The sequence below is a fragment of the Microcebus murinus genome, chromosome 10 (genome assembly GCF_040939455.1).
Source record: "Microcebus murinus isolate Inina chromosome 10, M.murinus_Inina_mat1.0, whole genome shotgun sequence".
NCBI classification, from domain to species: Eukaryota; Metazoa; Chordata; class Mammalia; order Primates; family Cheirogaleidae; genus Microcebus; species Microcebus murinus.
In genome coordinates this window covers 78,544,453-78,564,962 of record NC_134113.1, presented here as the reverse complement: position 1 = coordinate 78,564,962, position 20,510 = coordinate 78,544,453, and the positions used below count along the sequence as shown (strand labels likewise).

General features: G+C 35.9%; 1 protein-coding gene across 4 annotated transcripts in view; it reads right to left on the bottom strand.

The window, feature by feature from the left end:
- LMNTD1 (lamin tail domain containing 1) overlaps positions 1-20,510 on the bottom strand; it is an 89,845-nt gene that overhangs the window by 11,270 nt on the left and 58,065 nt on the right. For all 4 annotated transcript variants that reach the window (XM_076007552.1, XM_076007553.1, XM_076007554.1 and 1 more), the window contains 5 exons: positions 19,228-19,438; positions 10,091-10,277; positions 9,446-9,565; positions 2,773-2,990; positions 2,017-2,189 (listed from right to left, as the gene is read on the bottom strand). In XM_076007552.1, the coding sequence (XP_075863667.1) occupies positions 2,017-2,189; positions 2,773-2,990; positions 9,446-9,565; positions 10,091-10,277; positions 19,228-19,438 (909 nt within the window). The remainder of the gene's footprint in view (positions 1-2,016; positions 2,190-2,772; positions 2,991-9,445; positions 9,566-10,090; positions 10,278-19,227; positions 19,439-20,510) is intronic.

Sequence of the window (20,510 nt, the reverse complement as noted above, 5' to 3'; positions counted from 1 at the left end):
TGTTTTTTAAGACAAACTATGCTTGGTATAAATTAGGCATATGGTGTTGTAGATATTTCTTTAAAATTATCTTACTAGTTAGTCTCTAAATTCCTCCATAGCACATTTGAGAAACAAAGTTAAAAACAAGGCAACTATTCCCCGACAGAAGATAGATTTCTTTCTATCTAAGATTCTTTCTTCTGTAACTCAGCAAACTAGACTATTTAAATGTTGTAGGGTAAAAGGGGAAGGATTGAAGAACCTACAAGTAAAATGGATGAATTTTTGTTTTATCTGTTTTTCTTTGACAGTTATTGAGTGTGTGCTAATGATAGCAAATAGTTCACTAATGGGCAAATTTAAAAGATACTAGATAATTAAAAAACCATGTAACTTTCCTTGAAGAATCATGTTACATATTCTTTCAAGGAAATGAGCTGATGATTCACCATTGTTTTATACAATCAGTCATTAACCAAGCACTCATAAAATCTGTCCCTTTGTGGCCATATTTTGCAATAGAAATTAAAGAATGGTTCTTACAATTCTGGTGTATATCTGTTCATGTTGAAAATTTAATGAATAGAAAATTAAAAAGTTATATAATGATGAGCAACAATCTTTCTGAATTGCTATTACAAAATATACACATAAAGTGACATGTTTTGTGTTGAATAGTAAATTATTGAATAGCAAATTATTGAATAACTAAGGTGAGTAGCCACCACTATAAGAAATGTGCCTTAAAAATATTTGAAACCAAATTTCTTAGGAAAATAAGTTGTTCGGGACAAGTAAAATAGTGAAGGTTATCATTGATTGGAGAAAAGCATAAATTAATATACTTCTTGAGAACTTCAAATTTATTATAAAGTACAAAAACTTATATATATGTGTGTATATATATATATCTATATATACATCTATATCTATGTCTACATCTACTTCTCACAGAATTTATTGCTGAAAGAGCCTTTGAAATTCCAGACCCAAATCTTACTTTCCAGATAAGAAAACTCAGGCATAGCCGGGCGCGGTGGCTCACGCCTGTAATCCTAGCACTCTGGGAGGCTGAGGCGGGCAGATTGCTCAAGGTCAGGGGTTCGAAACCACCCTGAGCAAGAGCGAGACCCCGTTTCTCCTATAAATAGAAAGAAATTAATTGGCCAACTAATATATATAGAAAAAATTAGCCGGGCATGGTGGCGCATGCCTGTAGTCCCAGCTACTTGGGAGGCTGAGGCAGTAGGATCGCTTGAGCCCAGGAGTTTGAGGTTGCTGTGAGCTAGGCTGGCGCCACTCACTCTAGCCTGGACAACAAAGTGAGACTCTGTCTCAAAAAAAAAAAAACAAACAAACAAACAAAAAAAACTCAGGCATAGATATATGTGGTATGCAATTTTATGAAAATGTAATATATTCAGTAATTTATAAACTTTCCATCATTCCATTTCTAAAAGACACTAATTTCAGATCGCTATTTCCCCAGGACGTTCTAGCATGCCAACACCGTGGTTTTCATGCTGTTTTATGGAGAGTCCTGTGTATCTGCCAGGGTGTCTTAAAGATTACAGGTGAGGAGGGAAGGAATAAGAAGAGTTTGGGATAAATATTAGAGTGCGTTTGGGAAAGATGGATATTTTTTAGCACAGCGTGACTAATAAGATCAATTTTTCCTGCCTGATGATAAAGCAAAATGTACTTTTCAATGAACTTCAAGGATCATATATACTCCTGCTGGCCACACTGTTCTTTTGATTCATTCAACAGATATTTATCAAGAACTAACTGTGGAAGATACTGTGCTAGAGCAAATGTAAGTGAAGGGCTTACAATACTTGCTTAGAGAACCATCTATTATTGAGAATAGGAATTATTTTTAATAGTTAGCAAATTTTATCAGTTAACCAATCCCTTTTCACTAGCTGTTAACACACACACACACACACACACACACACACACACACACACACACACACACACACACTCGCACACTCCTTACTCTCCACTGGAGTAAGTATCCTTTTGACCCACCTGAGGCTGGATCAGGTCTGGCTAACTGAGACCTGGGCTGTCTACCCAACCTGCTTCCAGCAGTGCCTGTGTTGTACGGTTGAGTCACAGGACTGCAGGGATGTGTAGGGACAAAGGGACTCTGGCACCAAGGGCTGCTATCAGGGAAAAGGGTTGGTGGAATTTCCTTTTCTCTGCAAAAGAAAAACAAGAACCAAACTGAACTCAAAAGACATTTTATGCGGTGGCATTAGTGCTGAAGGCACAATTCAAGTGAAAGCATGCTTCCAGAACAAGAGAATATAGCTTTTCTAGACCTTGCGGGCAGAACTTTTATTATAACTTCAGAAGCATTTGCCTACAAATGAGTAACATGTCCTGCACCTCTGTAGACAGAGACCCAAGACCCAAGAGACCCTTGACCCAAGATTTGAAACTTCTAGATGACGCACCCCTCTCCCCACCTTAGCACTTCTACAAACTTGGGGATAACTTCACCTCTTCACCCCTCTGCAGAAGCCTTGCCCCCAATAGCAGTGCCAGTGAAAAACGCGATGGCCACGGAGATCTCAATATTCCCTAGTCACGATGGGCAGCCTTCATTGCCCCATGAGTTTTATGTGCCTGCTCACTCTATATGTTTATGCTTTTCATATGGGTCCTATTGATTTATTTGTTCATCACATATTTATTTGTCATCCAGTCATTCCCATGTGCTCAGTTACTAATTGTGAGAAGGACACAGTAAAAAAACCAACAAAACAAAACAACTTTTACCTCAAAAGAAAAACTTGCTCTGGTTCCAGCTGACATTTTGAGGTCTCTTTCTGAGGTTGCTCTTCTGCCTCTGTAGTGACTGTAGTTGTAGACCCTCCCCACCGAAACATGTGCTTTCGGAATTTTGGAGTTACTTTTGAAGATCTGTCAAATTCAATGTCAGTCTCTAATTTCTCCCATGCTTGCTTCCAGTGAATAAGAGTGTACCAGGCAACAGCCTAATGAAAACAATTCATTAACATCAATTGTGTATATTTGAGGTTTATAACATGATGTTAGGGGATACGTATAGACAGTAAAATGGTAACTATAGAGCAGCAAATTAAGATAGATTATCATCTCACATAATTACTTTTTTGTAACAAAAGCAGCTAAGAGCTACTTATTTAACAAAAATTCTAAGTGCAATACGATTTTATTAGTCCTCATGTTGTACATTAAATCTCTAGATCTGTTCATCCTACATATCTGCTATTTTATATCTTTTGACCTATATCTTCTTGTTTCCTCCCCTGCCCCTCATAATAGCAGTTTTATTCTCTATCTCTGTATATTTGACTTTTTTTTAACATTCCACTTAGAAGTGAGATCATGAAAATTTTCTTTCTTTTACCAATTTATTTATTTATTTTCTTTTTTTAAATTTCAGAATATTATGGAGGTACAAACATTTTGGTTACATAGATTGCTTTTGCATAACCCAAGCCAGAGCTACAAGTGTGCCCATCCCCTAGACAGTGTGCTCCAAACCCATGAGTTATGACCTTACCCATCCCTTCCACTCCCCTCCCACCTGCCCGGCACCTGATGAATATTACTTCCATGTGAGCACCTGAGTGTTGATCAGTTAGTACCAATGTGATGGTGAGTACATGTGGTACTTGTTTTTCCATTCTTGTGATACTTTACTTCGAAGAATGGGGCTGTAGCTCCACCCAGGATAATATAAGAGGTGCTAGTTCACCAATGTTTTTCACGGTTGAGTAGTATTCCATGGTATACATATACCACATTTTTTTTTATTTCGGCATATTATGGGGGTACAGATTTTAAGGTTTCAATAAACCTTAAAAAGGTCTGAGTCTCCCAAAGGTCTGAGTCTCCATCATGACCATCCCCCAGATGGTGCACATCTCACTCATTATGTATGCATATACCACATTTTATTAATCCACTCATGTATTGATGGACACTTGGGTTGTTTCCACATCTTTGCAATTGTGAATTGTGTGCTGTTAAACATTCACATGTTTATCATGTGAATGCAGATCTCTTTATTAAAAAATGTCTTTTTTTCCTGTGGGTAGATGTCTAGTAGTGGGATTGCTGGATCAAATGGTATTTCTATTTTTAATTCTTTGCGGCATCTCTAAATTACTTTCCACACAGGTTGTACTAATTTGCAGTCCCACCAGCGGTGTAAGGGTGTTTCTATCTCTCCACATCCATGCCGGCATTTCTTATTTTGGGACTTTTTGATAAAAGCTATTCTCACTGGGGTTAAGTGATATCTCATTGTGGTTTTGAGATGATTAGAGATGCTGAGCACTTTTCTTTATATGTTTATTGGCCATTATTCTGTTTTCTTTTGCAAAGTTCATGTCCTTTGCCCACTTTTTAATGGGGTTGTTTGATTTTTTTCTTATTAATTTTCTTAAGTTCTATAGAGATTCATGTTATCAGCCCTTTAACAGTTGTGTAGCATGTGAATATTTTCTCCCATTCTGTAGGTTGTCTATTTGCTCTAATGATAGTTTCCTTGGCTGTGCAGAAGCTTTTTAATTTGATTGGGTCTCCACTGTGATTGCTTTGGGGATCTTCTTCATAAATTCTTTGCCCAGGCTGATGTCTACAAGAGTTTTCTCAACATTTTCTTCTTGAATTCATAAAGTTTCACATTTTATGTTTAAGAGATCATGTAATATTTTCTTTTCATGTCTTGCTTATTTCACTTAGCATAATATCTTCCAGATCCACCTATGTTGTGGTAAATGGCAGAATCTCCTTTTTAAGGCTGAATAATATTCCACTGTATATCTATATATATCTATATATATATATATCACATTTTTATCCATTCATCTGTTGATGGACAATTAGATTATTTCCATGCCTTAGCTGTTGTGAATAATGCTGCAATGAACACGGGAGTGCAGAATCTTTACAAGGTAGTGATTTCATCTCCTTTGGGTATGTACCCCAAAGAGAGATTTCTGGGTCATACAGTAGTTATACTTTTAATTTATTTAGCAACCTCCAGTTTTCCATAATGGCTATACCAATCTACATTCCAACTAACAGTATACAGGGTTCCCCTTTCTCTATAACCTTGCCAACATTTGTAATCTCTTGTTATTAACAGCCATCCTACTGGATATGAGGTGATATCTCATAGTGGTTTTAATTTGCATTTTTTTTTTTTTTTTGTACTTAGTGATGTTGAGAACCTTTTCAAATACTTTTTGGCCATTTTAATGTATTCTTTGGAGAAATGTCTGTTCGGGTCCTTTGCTCATTTTTAACCAGATTATCTTTCTGCTATTAAGTTGTAAGGGTTCTTTATAAATTTTGGATATTAACCTCTACCAAATAATGGTTTGCAAATAGTTTTTCCAAGTCTGCAGGCTGCAGTTTCCTTTTGTTGATTATTTCCTTTGCTGTGCAGAAACTTTTAAATTTGATGTAGTCCCATTTATGTATTATTGGTTTTGTAGCTGGAGCTTTTGGTTGTGATAGTCAAAAAATCATTGCCATGGTCAATGTCAAGGTACTTTTCACCTATGTGAAAACTCCTAGGAGTTTTATGTACACTTTTATCCATTTTGAGTTGATTTTCGTATATAGTATAAGATAAGGTACAAAAGAATTTAAAAGTAAACTGTATAATGTCACTTATCTACTGTCAGTGGAGTACTGAACCACATGATAAGGATGTAGTAAGACATCCTGGCCCTAGCTTCTAGTTCTAAATACTACAAGCTGCATAACCTCAGACAGGTTAGTACTTACTATATTGGACTGTGTTTTCATATGTAAAATGGGGAGGAATTGCTCCTCAATTGGTAGTGAGGAATTGCTCTTACGAGGGTGCTGTAAAATTCAGTTAAGCTATTGCTTTTCATAACTATAAAGAACTGTGCAAAAAGTAGTTATAATATTAATAAGTTAAAATTTTAAACATTTCAGACACTATACTTATATTCATACATATCAGTATCTTGTTTGGGATTGGGAAATGGGCAGTAGAACTAGAGACATGGAGAAGAAAACATGTTCTCTAGGCTAGACCCCCTAGGTGGGAGTATTAAAGAGACCCATGAGCACTAAAGCTGGAGTTCAATTTCCTAACTATGTGGCAAGTACACAACATATATGTACAAAAATTATTTAGAAAAATTCTGCATAGGTACTAACAGTTATATTTTTATTCAGCATGAGAAAATTAAGCACCAAAGTGTGTCCTAACCTTCTACTTGTTCTTGTGATATGTTTTTAGTTTATAAAATTAGAGGTTTGGGCTTTATTCTGTAGCCATTGACAAACCTTCTACTTGGCTTGACAAATTAAATAGACACAAAGAAAAACATAAGGCAAATTCAGCTGAGGCTAAGCCCACAATAGACAAAGAGAAAGGTGAAATTTTTTTTTTTGAAGTTCATTTTCATGGATGACAACGAGAAAGTCCCACTTTTACTATAGATCATCAGTTAAGGATCCTCCTTCTTTAGTAGCTCAGACACAGTCATTTATATTGAAAATATGTTCATGATCTTTTTTTCAGTGTTTGTTTTAAATGAGATAATATGCCTTTCCTAGATAAGAACACTATTTTATTTTTCTCTGTATCATAGGAATTTAAAAATATTAGATAATGATGGTGATAATGGGATAAAATTTAACCTCAGCTCTAGAATGTTGGCCAGAGGAACTTTGTAAACTATTTTTAGGACAATAGAAAAATTCTTGGAGTTAAAAGATGTGGTTTTATTTTAGTTCTGTCATTTTACTAATTATGTGACTCTGAGTAAGTCATTTAACTTTCCAAGCCTCATTTTCCTCCATTGTAAAATACTTAAATATTACTGAGAAGCAAATGAGATAATACATATAGAAACAGCCCTTCAATGAGCTCCTTTTGCCTGGGATTGGTCTGTTCCATACCTGGATCTCTAATGCAAAGCAATGTACTGAGAAAGTACCAGGCATTGAACAAATATAAGATGTCTATTAGTTTTTTTAACATGTAATATAGAGGCTACAAATCCTATAAGGACAGTAATGTGACTGGTGAAAAAAAACTCTAGTCCTGTTTTAGAAATCTATAGACTCATAGAATCTCAGTGATTATACTGGACAATCTCTTTACAGAAGATAAAGTAGAAAAACAATTACATAGTTAACTTTTTAAAAATGCCCTGTAAGATAACTTTGCTTTGCCCTATCTTAAAAAAAGTATTATTCAAGTCCAGAAACAGGATCTATTCTGATCTGTATAACTGGCTGGTGTTTTAGGCAGAAAGTTGCCGGCTCTGTGACTTCTTCCACAAGGTATGAATTATTTTCTACATATAAATTATATAAATAGAAAGCAATTCCAGGGTCATGATGAAAGCTTGGTCTGTCTATGTTTCAGCATGTCTATGGGAATGTAAAACCCTGTAGTTTTAAGAAAAATCTACCCAGCAATTGCAGATAGTGAGGTCCTGTATCATTAAGTGAGAATGGAAATTAATTTGTTAAAAAAAAACCCTCTGTGCTTACATTAGAGTTTCAAGCTGACTTAAAGTCACATTTCAGCCTATTTAATGGAAATATTTTCTAGTTAAATAATGCTAATTAAATAATGCTTATGCTTTACCAAGGGTGGAATATCTCTACTCCAATGGGATGTGATTAGAAAAAGAAAACCTGAGCTGAGGTCTGAAGAGCAGATAGGACTTAATAGGTAAAAAGGGAGTAAAGAGAGTCTATAGCGAGGCAAGAGCATGTGCAAAGGCCCTGTGGATTGAAGGAGCATCAAGTACTGGAAAGCAAAAGTAGTAAAAGGGGGCCAGTGTGGTTAGAGCAGAGAGCACAGAGAACAATGGTGAGAGGTGAGTTAGGGAGGAAGAAAGGGGCAAGATCAGCGTGATTCAGGACATCTGGGTAAACTCCCTCTCACCTACAGACTCAGAACAAGTATTTCTTCCTCTCAATGCTTTTCCATTTATTATTGTTTATCAATTTTTACTAGTAGACTCTGAGTTTTTTGAGGACAGGAACTATGCAATACTTAACATTCTTTCTTCCAGCACCTAGTACCATGCCTGACAGACACTAAATATATGTAAATATTTACCATATGAATCAATCAACTAAGTTTGGTCTTTCATTAGCAAACACAATTATTTGTCCTTACAACACCCCACATAAATGGTCTGATCCTATATATGCAAAGTAGTTCAAACCACTGGGTAAAAGGAAAAGTCTAAGCAGAAAGCCTAATTCAGGTGCAGGAAATGATAATTTACTAAAATGTACGTTCCGAGAGTTCAGAGACCTGGTCTGTCTGGTTCAACACTCTGTGCCTGGAGTAGCATACATACAAAGTCCAAACCACAAACCCATTTACAGAGTGGATAACTACGACGAAAGTTCTGAGCTGAGAATGCCTTAACCCTAATGTGTGTTTTGCTAATAATTTTCTTATGAGTGAATAACTTAGATTGCATAACTGTATCTTCCCCATCAGTGAAAATTATCAGAAGTATTATAAAATTCAGTTTGAGTCCACAAAGAGATCTAAGCTGAGTGAGTGAAGGCTGCTAAGTTATGTCTGAGTGTTCTCTCTGTCTAATGACAACTGTTCTCTCAGAATTCCAAAGGGAAAGTCAATCTCAACATCAAGTATGATGTAGCAAGAAAGAAACTCAAACATAGATTCTGATAAACATATTTTGTGGGTTGGTAGTTTATATGACATGGTAAATTAGACTAAGGGTAAAAGACAGGTATTTTATAAAGATCTAAAGAATAGTTTTTAAAAAGGAATAACTTTTTCTATGACAAGAGATCCCTTTAAACCTTACTGGTGTGTCCATGGGTATATATTTATGTTAATATTATGCTGAAGGAAAGGTAGATCAAATATATAAAATTGCCAAATATTCTGAATAGATTGCACCATGCTATTACTAATACACTTAATTTTATAGTGAATAAGGTATATTCATTTCAAATTAAGACTTGTAAGCTCTTCCATTATAATATTGGTCCCTGGAGAGCAGATACTCTATCTTAATCTGTTATATTTCCAGTACTTAGTACACCTACAGGAATAGAGAATAATCTCAATAAACATTTGAGAAATGAATAAATGAATAGGAAAGGTCTGTATGTAGTACCTTCTTTATCCCACTCTTCAGGCAAAATATCACAAATAAAATCCACCCTTGACTCTGAAATTTGAAGTAGCCTCTTAGAAATATGGGATATCAAAAATTATTTTTGCCAAATTGTAAGTAGCTCTTGGACACTTTGACACTGGGAAGAGGGTGTTATTGATTTGCACCTGCTGTGGTACAGCATTTAATGATGATTCCATCCAAGCTTTTAGGGATGGAAAACAACTGAGTGAGCCAAGAGGACGAGGGCTCTCCATTTCATTGAAAAGTATTAAGAACCAGACACTAACTTGGCCATTAGGTTTGCACAGGATTGTTGTACAGTCTGGACTCGTTATAAACTTGTTTTGTTCCTTCCAAAGAAAATCTGATGGTGGCTGATGCTTTGCTTCAGAGGCTGCTGCCCACACCTGAAAGAAAATAGTTTGTTCATGACAAATGCCACTGGAGTTCAACACAGTTTCGTATACGTCACAGGGCTATTGCAACCTAATCTTTCTGAGCAGATGAGGTTTTACATTATCATGACCGTATGCTGTATAATGCCAAGCTGTGGAACACCAAACAGCTCCTATACAGGTTTAAAGGAAAGCACGAGAAAGAGTGGGAGCCCACCAGCATCAATCATCTGTTTTCTAAGCAAACGTCTTTGCTTATCGTTTAAGGATTATGTTTGCTTAGTTTTAGGAATTTCGGAATTTCATTGTAATAGGCAAATCATTTAAAAAACGGATTGGACACCTAATTGAAGAAAGCTGTGGAAATTGAACTATGAGTATTAATATATATCCAATTGGTGGACAAAGTGACATAATTAGCCAACGACAACAAAATCATATCTTATGCACAGTTCGAGTGATGGTAAATCTGGTGCTGAGTGTAAATGGGTTTCTCCTACACGATTCTAGTTTCCGTTATGTAAATCTCATACTCACTGTCACTGTGGAGTTGGCCTGCATTATGATGTTTGGAAGGAATCGGTACAAAGAAACTCTCTGTCCATTCACATTTTGCTGGAGAATATGATCCCCAATTGTGAGTTCTTTGTCATGGGAAGAGTTAATGAGCTTCACGAACAAACCCTTGACATTCACGTCAACTATTTTAATGTCTCCAAGAGAACTGGAAAACAAAACACAAAGATTATAAGGTGCCTACAGATAAGAGTGTCTTTGGCTCGCTCTAAGAACAGAATAATAATTATGCTTTGGAAGCTGCTCCTAAACTGTATATTCTAGTGGACAAGTTCTACACAGAAATGGCGTATTTTGTAATCTAAGATAAATGGCTTGATCTATTAGTTCTGTTTCTTTATCTGTGCAATAAAATTATCTATTTCACATACAATAACTTAAGAAAACCTAAAAAGTACTTTAGGTGTCAAGGTATAAATACCATAGGAAGGTCTGTTTATAATTATTTAAATTTTATACTATTCAACATAAAATCATTGAGACATGAAACTCTCAAAAGTAGATCAAGAGATAAGTTAAACCATTTAGTTTATTTCTGAAAATATGGCTGAGAATAAGAATAGCAATTATATGATTAAGAGAATTTTGAAAAGTGAAACATTATTATATACACATAAAATGGTATTTTTTTACTTTTTAAGTTGTGTTGGGAGCTTGGAATGTTCCAGGGACCAAGCTAAACATTTACACACCAGCATTTTTCAGAGCATAAGTCACAATCTATTAGTAGATCATGAAATCACTTTGGTGAGTTAGGACCAGCATCGTAAAAATAAACTATATCTCTAACAATAATAATAACCTATACTACTTATAAGCCAGGCACTTAAAAAACAATATATATCTATACCTCTCTCTCTAGCTCTATTTTTTATCTATCTTTATAAAACTCTCCAAAATTTCTTATTCACAGTTCCAAAATCCAAAAAACTCTCAAAAAACAGAAAAATTTTAAAAAACATATTTGAAGCAAAACCTGGCTCTAAACTGAGATGAAGCTATTTATAATCTTCAATAGTGGTTTGTGTGAATGTTTTCCTACAGAAAAATTAATGTTTGATTTTTGAGACTTCTCTAAGTCCTGATGGGGTGTTATGTAATATGTGTTCTAGAGACCACGTTACTTTCCTAAAATTCACCAAATTCTGAATCTAGAAATATATGAGTCACCAAATATTTTGGTGAAGTCAACTTGTAGTAACTCATTTAATCCTCACAATAACATATGTTCATATTCAACTTTTCATTGAAATATTTCTACATATTTCTTATTGAAGGGCACAGTCCAAAAAATGTGAGGAACTCTATATTATCTCATTTAATTCTCACACTAATCTAGTGAGACAGGTACTATTTTTTTTTTTTTTGAGACAGTCTCACTCTGTTGCCCGGACTAGAGTGAGTGCTGTGGCATCATCCTAGCTCACAGCAACCTCAAACTCCTGGGCTCAAGCAATCCTCCTGCCTCAGCCTCCCGAGTAGTTGGGACTACAGGCATGCACCACCATGCCCGGCTAATTTTTTCTGTATAATTTTAGGTTGCCAATTAATTTCTTTCTATTTTTAGTAGAGATGGGGGTCTCACTCTTGCTCAGGCTGGTTTTGAACTCCTGACCTCGAGCGATCCTCCCGCCTAGGCCTCCCCAGAGTGCTAGGATTACAGGCGTGAGCCACCGTGCCTGGCCAGAGACAGATACTATTTTAAGTCCCATTTTATATTGATAGAGAAACCGAAGTTTAGAGAGATCAATTCCATGTCTCGCATCGTCTCTAGTGACACTGTAACAGCATGCTGACCGGCTTCTCCAGTCTTATCCCCTCCTCAACATTCTCTCCACTTGGCTTCCAGAGCAATCTTTGTACAATCGAAACCTGATGTTGCCACTTCCCTGCTGGAAATCCTTCAATGCCTTGCCATTTCCTTCCAGAGAAAACACAAACTTTATGAGGCTCTATGTAATCTGCCAGCCTCTTTAATCTCTTTTCCCCTACTTCCCATCTCATCCTCAAACTGCCACCATAAAGAATTCCTTGCAGGAGCATAATTAATGCTGCTGCATGCTTCACCCACTGCCTACACACCTGCCATTCCCTCTTCTTCTTCCCCGTATCCTCACTAACACTTCACATTTTCAGACTTCCTGATTTTTTTCACTATCATGGGTAAAAAGTGGAATTTCATCGCTGTTTTAATTTGTTTGTCCCTGATTATAGCTCAGTCCAACAAGCTACTTATTGGCCACTCTTTTCCACTTTGATAAATTGTCTGTTCATGTCAATTTGCTCATTTTTCTATAGGCTTGTTTTGAATTTTTATGGTTGATTTATGGTATTTATAGTACAGTATTTAAATATATGCACATATTTTCCACAAGAAGAGGCTTCTGTTTAAAAAAAACTTCAGTCTCTTATGGTACAGTTTAAACGTCTAAAATTTTTACTAAATATTTTTTGCTAAATATATTAATATTTTTCTTTTCAGTTTCTGCTTCATGTGTCCTACAGAGAAACTCTTTCCCTACTCTTATGTCATATTTTCTTCTAAATATTGCAAGAATTTGCTTTTTACAGCTTTAATTTGTACATATAGGATATATATGTGTTGTACATATACGATATATATATGTGTGTGTGTATTTCATAAGGAACTAATTTTCCTAGGTATGTTTATTAAATTGTCCCTCATCTTTCTGCTGATTTGTAATGTCATCTCTGTCACAGAGCAAGTTTCTGACCATTATAAGGCTTTCTGTCTGTTCTATTGATCTAGTTTTCTATCCTATGTCTATACTAAATTGTTTTAATTTATGTTGCTTTGTATTAAGACTTGATTTTGGCTGCACAAGTCCTCTCTCATTTTCTTTCTCAAAATTGTGTTAACTGTTTTGGACTTTGACCCTTTGTTGTGGTAGGCAGAATAGGTGCTCAAAGATATCCATCCCTAATCCCTGGATCCTGTGACTATGTTATATTCTATGCCGGTATAATGAAAGTTATGGAGCTTAAGATAGGGAGACTATTCAAGTGAGCCCAATCTAATCAAATGAGCCCTTAAGGTTGGAGAATTTACTCCGCTGGAAGCAGAAGAGAGCTGCAGCAGAAGGGAGGCCAGGGTTCAAGCATGAGAAGGATTTGATGCACCGTTGCTGGCTCTCAGATGTGGGAGCCCATGTGCAAAGACTGAGCAGAGGGCTTCCAAAGTTAAGGGTGACTCCATGCTGACAGTCAGTGAGGAGATGAGGCGCTCACTCCTACAACCACAAGGAACTGGATTTCCTCAAGAACCTCAAAGAGCCTGGAAGCAGATTTCCCCCAGAGCCTCCAGATAAGAGCCCAACTGTCTGACACCTTGACTTTGACCTTGTGATACTCTAAAAGTTAGCTGAGCCAAGCCAGGCTTATGACCTATAGAACTGTGTGTTAATAAATGTGTGCCATTCATGTTATTTTAAGTGACCAAGTTGGTGGTGATTTATTACAGCAGCAATAGAAAACTAATACGTACTTCTTATGATTTTAGAATCAATTTGTCAGAAATGTTGCCCAATTGGTCTGCAGTTTCGGTCCCAATGTCCTTGTTGGAAATTTAGTCCAATGTTTCTGTTTTCTATTTTTCTGTTGATAACCCAACTGCCAGCTAATTTCTTCCTTGTTTCTTTGAAGGTAAGTGCCCTTTTTCTCGGATTGACTTTAACATTTTCTTCGTCTTCTGTTTTACATGTCTTTCTGCAATGTACCAAGCTTTGTTTGTTTGTTGTCTTTTGTTCTGATGGGAGTTGGTAGTGCTTCTTGAAATTCTGGCTTGATCTCTGTCATTAGTTTGGGAAAATTCTCTGCTGTATTTCTACCCATACTGTTCTACCTCCATCTTTCCTCTCTTTCAGTAACTTTAATTATAAGTGGTTAGATTTTTACAAAAATCTTGCCATATTTGTCCCTTGTGCTCCTTTGTAATGTCCTTGCTTTCTGTAATTCAGTCTTGATGTTTTTTTCTGAGAATATTCCAGTTCAGTAATTCTCTCTTCTGCTATATCAAATCTCTCTTCTGTTAAACCTACCTACTGAGATAGTAATTTCTGTTAGTGGATTTTTTATTTCTAGAGTTTTCTTTTGATCCTTTTAGTTAGGTTTATGCTAAATTTTTTATCTTGTCATTTAATTCTTTGAATGTTTTAGTCGTCATTAGTTTGAAATAAATCCCTGTAGATAACCACAGTATCTCAATCTACCAGGCTTTTCTCTTGTGTCCATTTTCAATCTTAAATTTTGGTCAACTTTTATCTTTTGTACACCTTGTTGTTTTTGATTTAGTGCCTACTATTACAGATTTAAAATTACAGAGATAATTTAAAACTCTGTATAATGTTTTCTCACTCCAGAGAGAATTTACATTTGCTACTGACAGGTATCTATATTGAGAATAAATCACTTTAATTAAATCAGGGTTAACTAGTTAACATATTAACTAGTGAAATAATTTGATGCTGGGCTGGTCTGTTTTGAGTACAGCCTTACTCTTGGGTGTACCATTTGAAGGTCCTGCTGAAAGCTGGGGGCACTCATCAGTGACCCTTCTTTGTGAGAAGCCTTGAAGGCTAATTTTTATTCACCCCACCTATTATCCTGCCAAAGTCTCTGATGAATTTATCAGTCTCTTAGCAGATGCTTTCAAATTGGCAGCTATTTTGAGGATAAAAGTGGCTCCAAATGTCAGGCTGTCATTCTGGGTTTCCTCTCCCAGAAGAGGAATTATGACAATAAAGGGTGTAAGCATCTATGAAATCTCTTGATACACACGACCAAATTTCCTTCAAAACAGCAGCGTCACTTCATACTCCCACTGCATTATATGAGAATGCTTGTTTTATAGAAGTTCGCTTTTGAACAGTTTACATAACAATTTCTTCTCTTCTTTTTCTATGTTATCATCATGGTTCTTACTGAATTGTGGATGTAACATTTTACTCTTATTTGACGTCTCTGGAATTTCTTTATGTCATCCTCACCTTACTGTTAACTAAATTCTCTGTGGGATGTTTTTATTTTTTGAAAGAATGCCCTTTTGTTTTTCAGACGTGCCTTTTCTCCCCAGGGGGATGAGCACTAATTTGACTTTGGTTTTTAAACAGGTAAAACCCTGGAATAGCGCAGCTATCCCCTTTGTTATCATACATATAATTGAATATTTACAGTTGCTTTCTAAAAATCTTTTATTATTTAAGTGAACTGTTTATTCATTCATCTTAAATTTTTATTTACGTGCATAAGTAGGACAAATTTCCTTGTCTGAAAGAAAAAAAAAACATTGTCCATATTAGGGCACTTTATTTGCTTTATTTTTGTGTAAGACCCAGAAAAATACATTGCACAATACATGGAAATTCACAGACCCAGGCTGTTAATCTGCTATCACACCGCCTTTAGTAGTTATCTTCTTCTCTTCCCTGTAAGGCTCCCCATTTATCTTTAGTAGGAAAGTAACTTGGGACACTTCTGCTTAGAATTTGTGATTGGCTGAGAGTGGAAAGTGATAGCCCAATCATCCTGTCAGTAGCCTTCGCATAGACTTGATTTGCAAAGAGATTGAAGAGACCCATGGCTATGTCACTTTTCAAAAAAGAATTACTTTCTATTATTTAAGCACTGATTTATCTTGTTGTTGGGTTCTCCTTGATAGCTCCATTGTATTTATCTGCTTTTAGGTTTCTGCTACTCTGCAATTTGCTAAAATTATCTTTAGAGTTTCAGTTTTGCCAACCTGTATCTACCAAACATCCTGTATACAGGTTGGCATCTGTGTTAATAGTCGTGGGAGATGTGGGCTGGTGAGGGGGTGTAGCATTTAGGACTCTTTACATTTTTAAAGGAAAAACTTGGAAGGACTCAGGGAACTTGATTAATTTCATTGGTACTATAAGAGGAGAGCCGTCACACCTAAAAGTTTTGGTGATAGATCATTAATGTAAGGGAGAGGTGAATTTGTACATCATTACCACCAGGTTCTAAATCATCCAAGGGAAGAATAAATGGGGTGTAGTCTGAATCACAGTCCTTTGGGATTATGAATAGATTTGCAACCTCATAAATTATTTTGAACCAGAACTATTCATGTGGCTATTATCTTGGTGAGCCCGAGTCCAGAGTTTACTATTAATATCATTCTAACTCTAAACTTGAGGAATACTGAATTGCCTGGAGGTAGAGATGGTAGATGGGTAGGAAGGTAACCTTCTTAATATAGTTTGATCAGTCCTGAGGCATCTAGAACTAAACCTGAAGCCAAGATAAGGTCTTAGATGTAGGGAAAAAGATCATGAATAACTAGTGAAAATTTTAATAATGTATCTACTTTGTTTGTTGTTTGCCTACAAACCCTTTTTACTGCTGCTGGCAGATATTAAACAAATCTCTAGAGACGGTGGGTGGTAGTAGGAAAGAAACAACAACTTTTTTTTTTTTTTTTTTTTTGAGACAGGGTCTTGCTCTGTTGCCTAAGCTAGAGTGCAGTGGCGTCATCACTGTTCACTCAAACTCCTGGGCTCAAGCAATCCTGCCTCAGCCTCCCGAGTAGCTGGGACTGCAAGCATGCACCACCACATCTGCCTAATTTTTCTTTTCTTTTTTGGGGGGTGGGGGCAGCGATGAGGTCTCACTCTTGCTCAGGCTGGTCTTGAACTCCTGGGCTCAAGTGATCCTCCCACCTCAGCCTCCCAAACTGCTAGGATTTACAGGTGTGAGCCACCGCGCCCAGTTGAAACAACAGCTTTGATTGAAAACAACCAAACTGAGAATAAGCTTCTGTTTCCAGTCAAGATGGAGTAATAGAAAATGGATTTATCATCTCACCTGAAACAACTAAAAATTCTGGAAAATACATAAAACAATGTTTTTGAAGATATTTGATATAGGTCAATGAAGAATAGTGATCCCTGAGAGACAGGGAACAAATGCAGTGAATCTTACAATTTCCCTAGATTATTATTATTATTTTTTGAGACAGAGTCTCACTCTGTCACCCAGGCTAGAGTGCCGTGGCGTCAGCCTAGCTCACAGCAACCTTAAGCTCCTGGGCTCAAGCGATCCTCCTGCCTCAGCCCCCCAAGTAGCTGGGACTATGGACATGCGCCACCATGCCTGGCTAATTTTTCTATATATATATTTTTAGTTGTCCATATAATTTTTTTCTATTTTTAGTAGAGACAGGGTCTCGCTTTTGCTCAGGCTGGTCTCAAACTCCTGAGCTGAAATGATCCTCCCGCCTCGAACTCCCTGAGTGCTAGGATTACAGGCGTGAGCCACTACACCTGGCCAAGGACTTTCTATTGTCATTTTGTTTCTTGTTATTTTGAAACCCCTCTCTTTACTTCTTTTTTCTTACTGTCTTCCTTTGTGATTAGGTGATTTTTCTCTAGAAGTATGCTTTAATGTTTTTATTTTTATTTTTAGTGACTCTATTACAGATATTTGCATTGTGGCAACATGAGGCTCACAAAAAACATCTTATAAATATAATATGTTATTTTAAAGAGATGACAACTTATCTTAGATCACAAAGATTAAAAACCAACAAAGGAAAAATGAAAAAAATCTCTACACTTTAACTTCACCCCCTTCATATTTTGATGTTTGGTTTTCTCAATGTACATACATATTTTATATTGCCTATTTCTTAATAGGGTGCTATAGCTATTATCGTTTTTGATAGATTTGTCTCTTGGGCTCCATATTGGAGTTATGAATGGATTACACTGCACAATTATAGTATTAGAGTGTTTTAATTTTGCCAGTGGGTTTTGTACCTTCTAATGTTTTATTTTTGTCCATTAGTATGTTTTTTTTCCTAGCATTTCTTGTAAGTCAGGTCTGGTGGTGGTGAATTCTCTCAGCTTCTGTTTGTCTAGGAAAGAATTTATCTCTCCTTCATAGTTGAAGGATAGCTTTGCTAGCTATAGTATTCTTGGATGCTATTTTTTCTTTCTTTCAGCACTTTAAAAATGTTGTGCCACTCCCTCCTGGCCTGTATGGTTTGCACTGAGAAGTCTGATGTCAGATGAATTGAAGCTTCTTTACATATTATTTGCTTCTTTTCTCTTGCTGCTTTTCAAAGCCTTGATCTTTGAGAGTTTGATTATTGTGAGAGTTTTTCCACTTCTCTGTTGTCTCAGGAACTGTCTCATCCTCATATTTGATATCGGGGATATTTGTGATGATAATCTTGGCACTGTATATTTGTTTTTGTTTTCTCGGGGGTGGAGGGATGAGGTGAAGCCAGCTTGCTTGTATGGCATCATACTTTTTTAATGCATTTAAATGGAAGCATTTGTTGAATTTTTGCCCAAAATAGCTCATCATTTTAACACTGTGGGTACTGAATGATTTGATGAGGTGATTTAGACAGTTGAGCAAATACTTAGGTATTCTCCATAGTTAAATGGTAATAGGGCAAAAGTGATTGATTTTAGGAAATATGGCAAAGGGGTAAAAAAAGTTTCCTTTATATTTGACCCTTAACTCTTGTTAACAATTTCTTTTAGCCTTCTAACACCCTCTATCAGCATGTGCTTATTACTAACATTTCACAATTCCATGTGTTGTTTATGTAATAAGTAAGGCAGAGTTATGTAAATGATAGATAAGTTAGCTCTTTTATTTCAGTCCTAATATCAACTTTCTTTCTGATCAATTCATTTTATCACAGATACTAACACCCATAAAAATGGATCAATGAAGTAAAAATTCATGCCTCTCCTTTGTCTTGAACTCAAGAATCTACTAGAAGAAAAAACTATATTAAATCCATCTGAATAATGCACCAATAATAAAAAAAGTCTCTGAATAATTGTGTTGACCCTATTTGTAGGGATTACATAGAAATGTTTCCTCTGGCAGCTCTGAAAAATTAACATTTTGTGTTTGGTTCCCTAGAAAGTTTTATCAATTGTTTTTAATTACTCAGAAGATGAAACAGTTATATTTTCAATGACTTGCTTAGGGTTTTAGATAAAATCATGTATGTAACAACAGATTGGAACTTTATTTTTTACTGATATATTGGTCCTAACCAACAGAAGATATTGAATAGTTCAAATAGACTATACCTGGCTGTAGAATGGCCAACTTCTTCAAGAATCATAGAAAAGTGTTTGTAAGTTTTCTCGATGTGGCCTGAGTGTGCAGTAAGTTTCTTTGAATCACCAAACAAAGAAAGGAAATAATCCTCTCCTTCCCCACTCACAGGTATCTCAGGACCAAGGTTCAACAGAGCATGTTTCTTTGAACCCAATATGCAGCTGACTTCTTTCAAAGAAACTAAAGACGAAAGCAACCAAGAGAATAGTAAATAAAAGGATGTTAAAAGAACATAAGGCCATTATCTTTAATCCCTGCTTCTACAAAACCATATATATTCTTTAGACATTTTACTGTCATTGTCAAACACTGTGAGAATAGCTAGAAACTTTAAACAAATGTCTATCAAATAACCAGTAAGTGGATATTTTTAGTGACATCTCAATTCCTACTGATTATTCCAGTTATCTTAACCTATCAGTTATATCATCAGCATAATGACTATTTAAATGATTGTTTAGTTGTACTAGAAGCATCATCAGTTTTTGAGTAGGTAAAACATTTGAGTCTGTCAAATTTGAATATGTTATACATAAATATAGCCTTATGCTATTTCACATTTTCTATACTCCCCAAATTATAATCCATAAATTAAAGTCTCAAGTGAGTCCTTTCTTACCAATAGTTGGTACCTTTGCAAGTGGAGACTTAAACTTGCTCTAATCACTAAAATACTTTATTGAAAGATAAAGTAATGCGTAATCAGATTCTAGTATTCTCTTAGAAGTTTTTTCTTTTGAAATTCTCACCACGAAAGATTCCAATACAACATAGTTTTCATTATTTTTCACAGAAAGAGCCATTCTGGATGAGTCTAATATTGTGTCTGCAGAGAAGGAGTTATACTAAAAAGAGGCAACATAGCAAAGTGTCTTGGATTTAGACAGATCTGCAGTTGTATTCCAGCTCTGCCATTTGCTAAGACAAGTAATCTAAACTTTCCAAGTTTTAATTTTCCTGAACATAAAATAAGAACAAAAATACTCCTTTGTATAAGAAGATAAGAGGATTGAAGATAATGTGGGTAAGGGTCCAGCATAATGTTCAGCATTTAGGTGGTATGAAATAAATGATAGCTATTACTACAGTACAAGAGTTTTGATTCATGTGACCCTGGGTCCGAAATCCTCAAAAGATTAAGACAATCTAGAGTTTGCTTTAGATTCTTATATCTTCCACAAAACCAAAACAAGGTGAATGATATAAAGGAATGAAATCATAGTTCTTCAAGAAGATTCCTAAAAGTATTTGG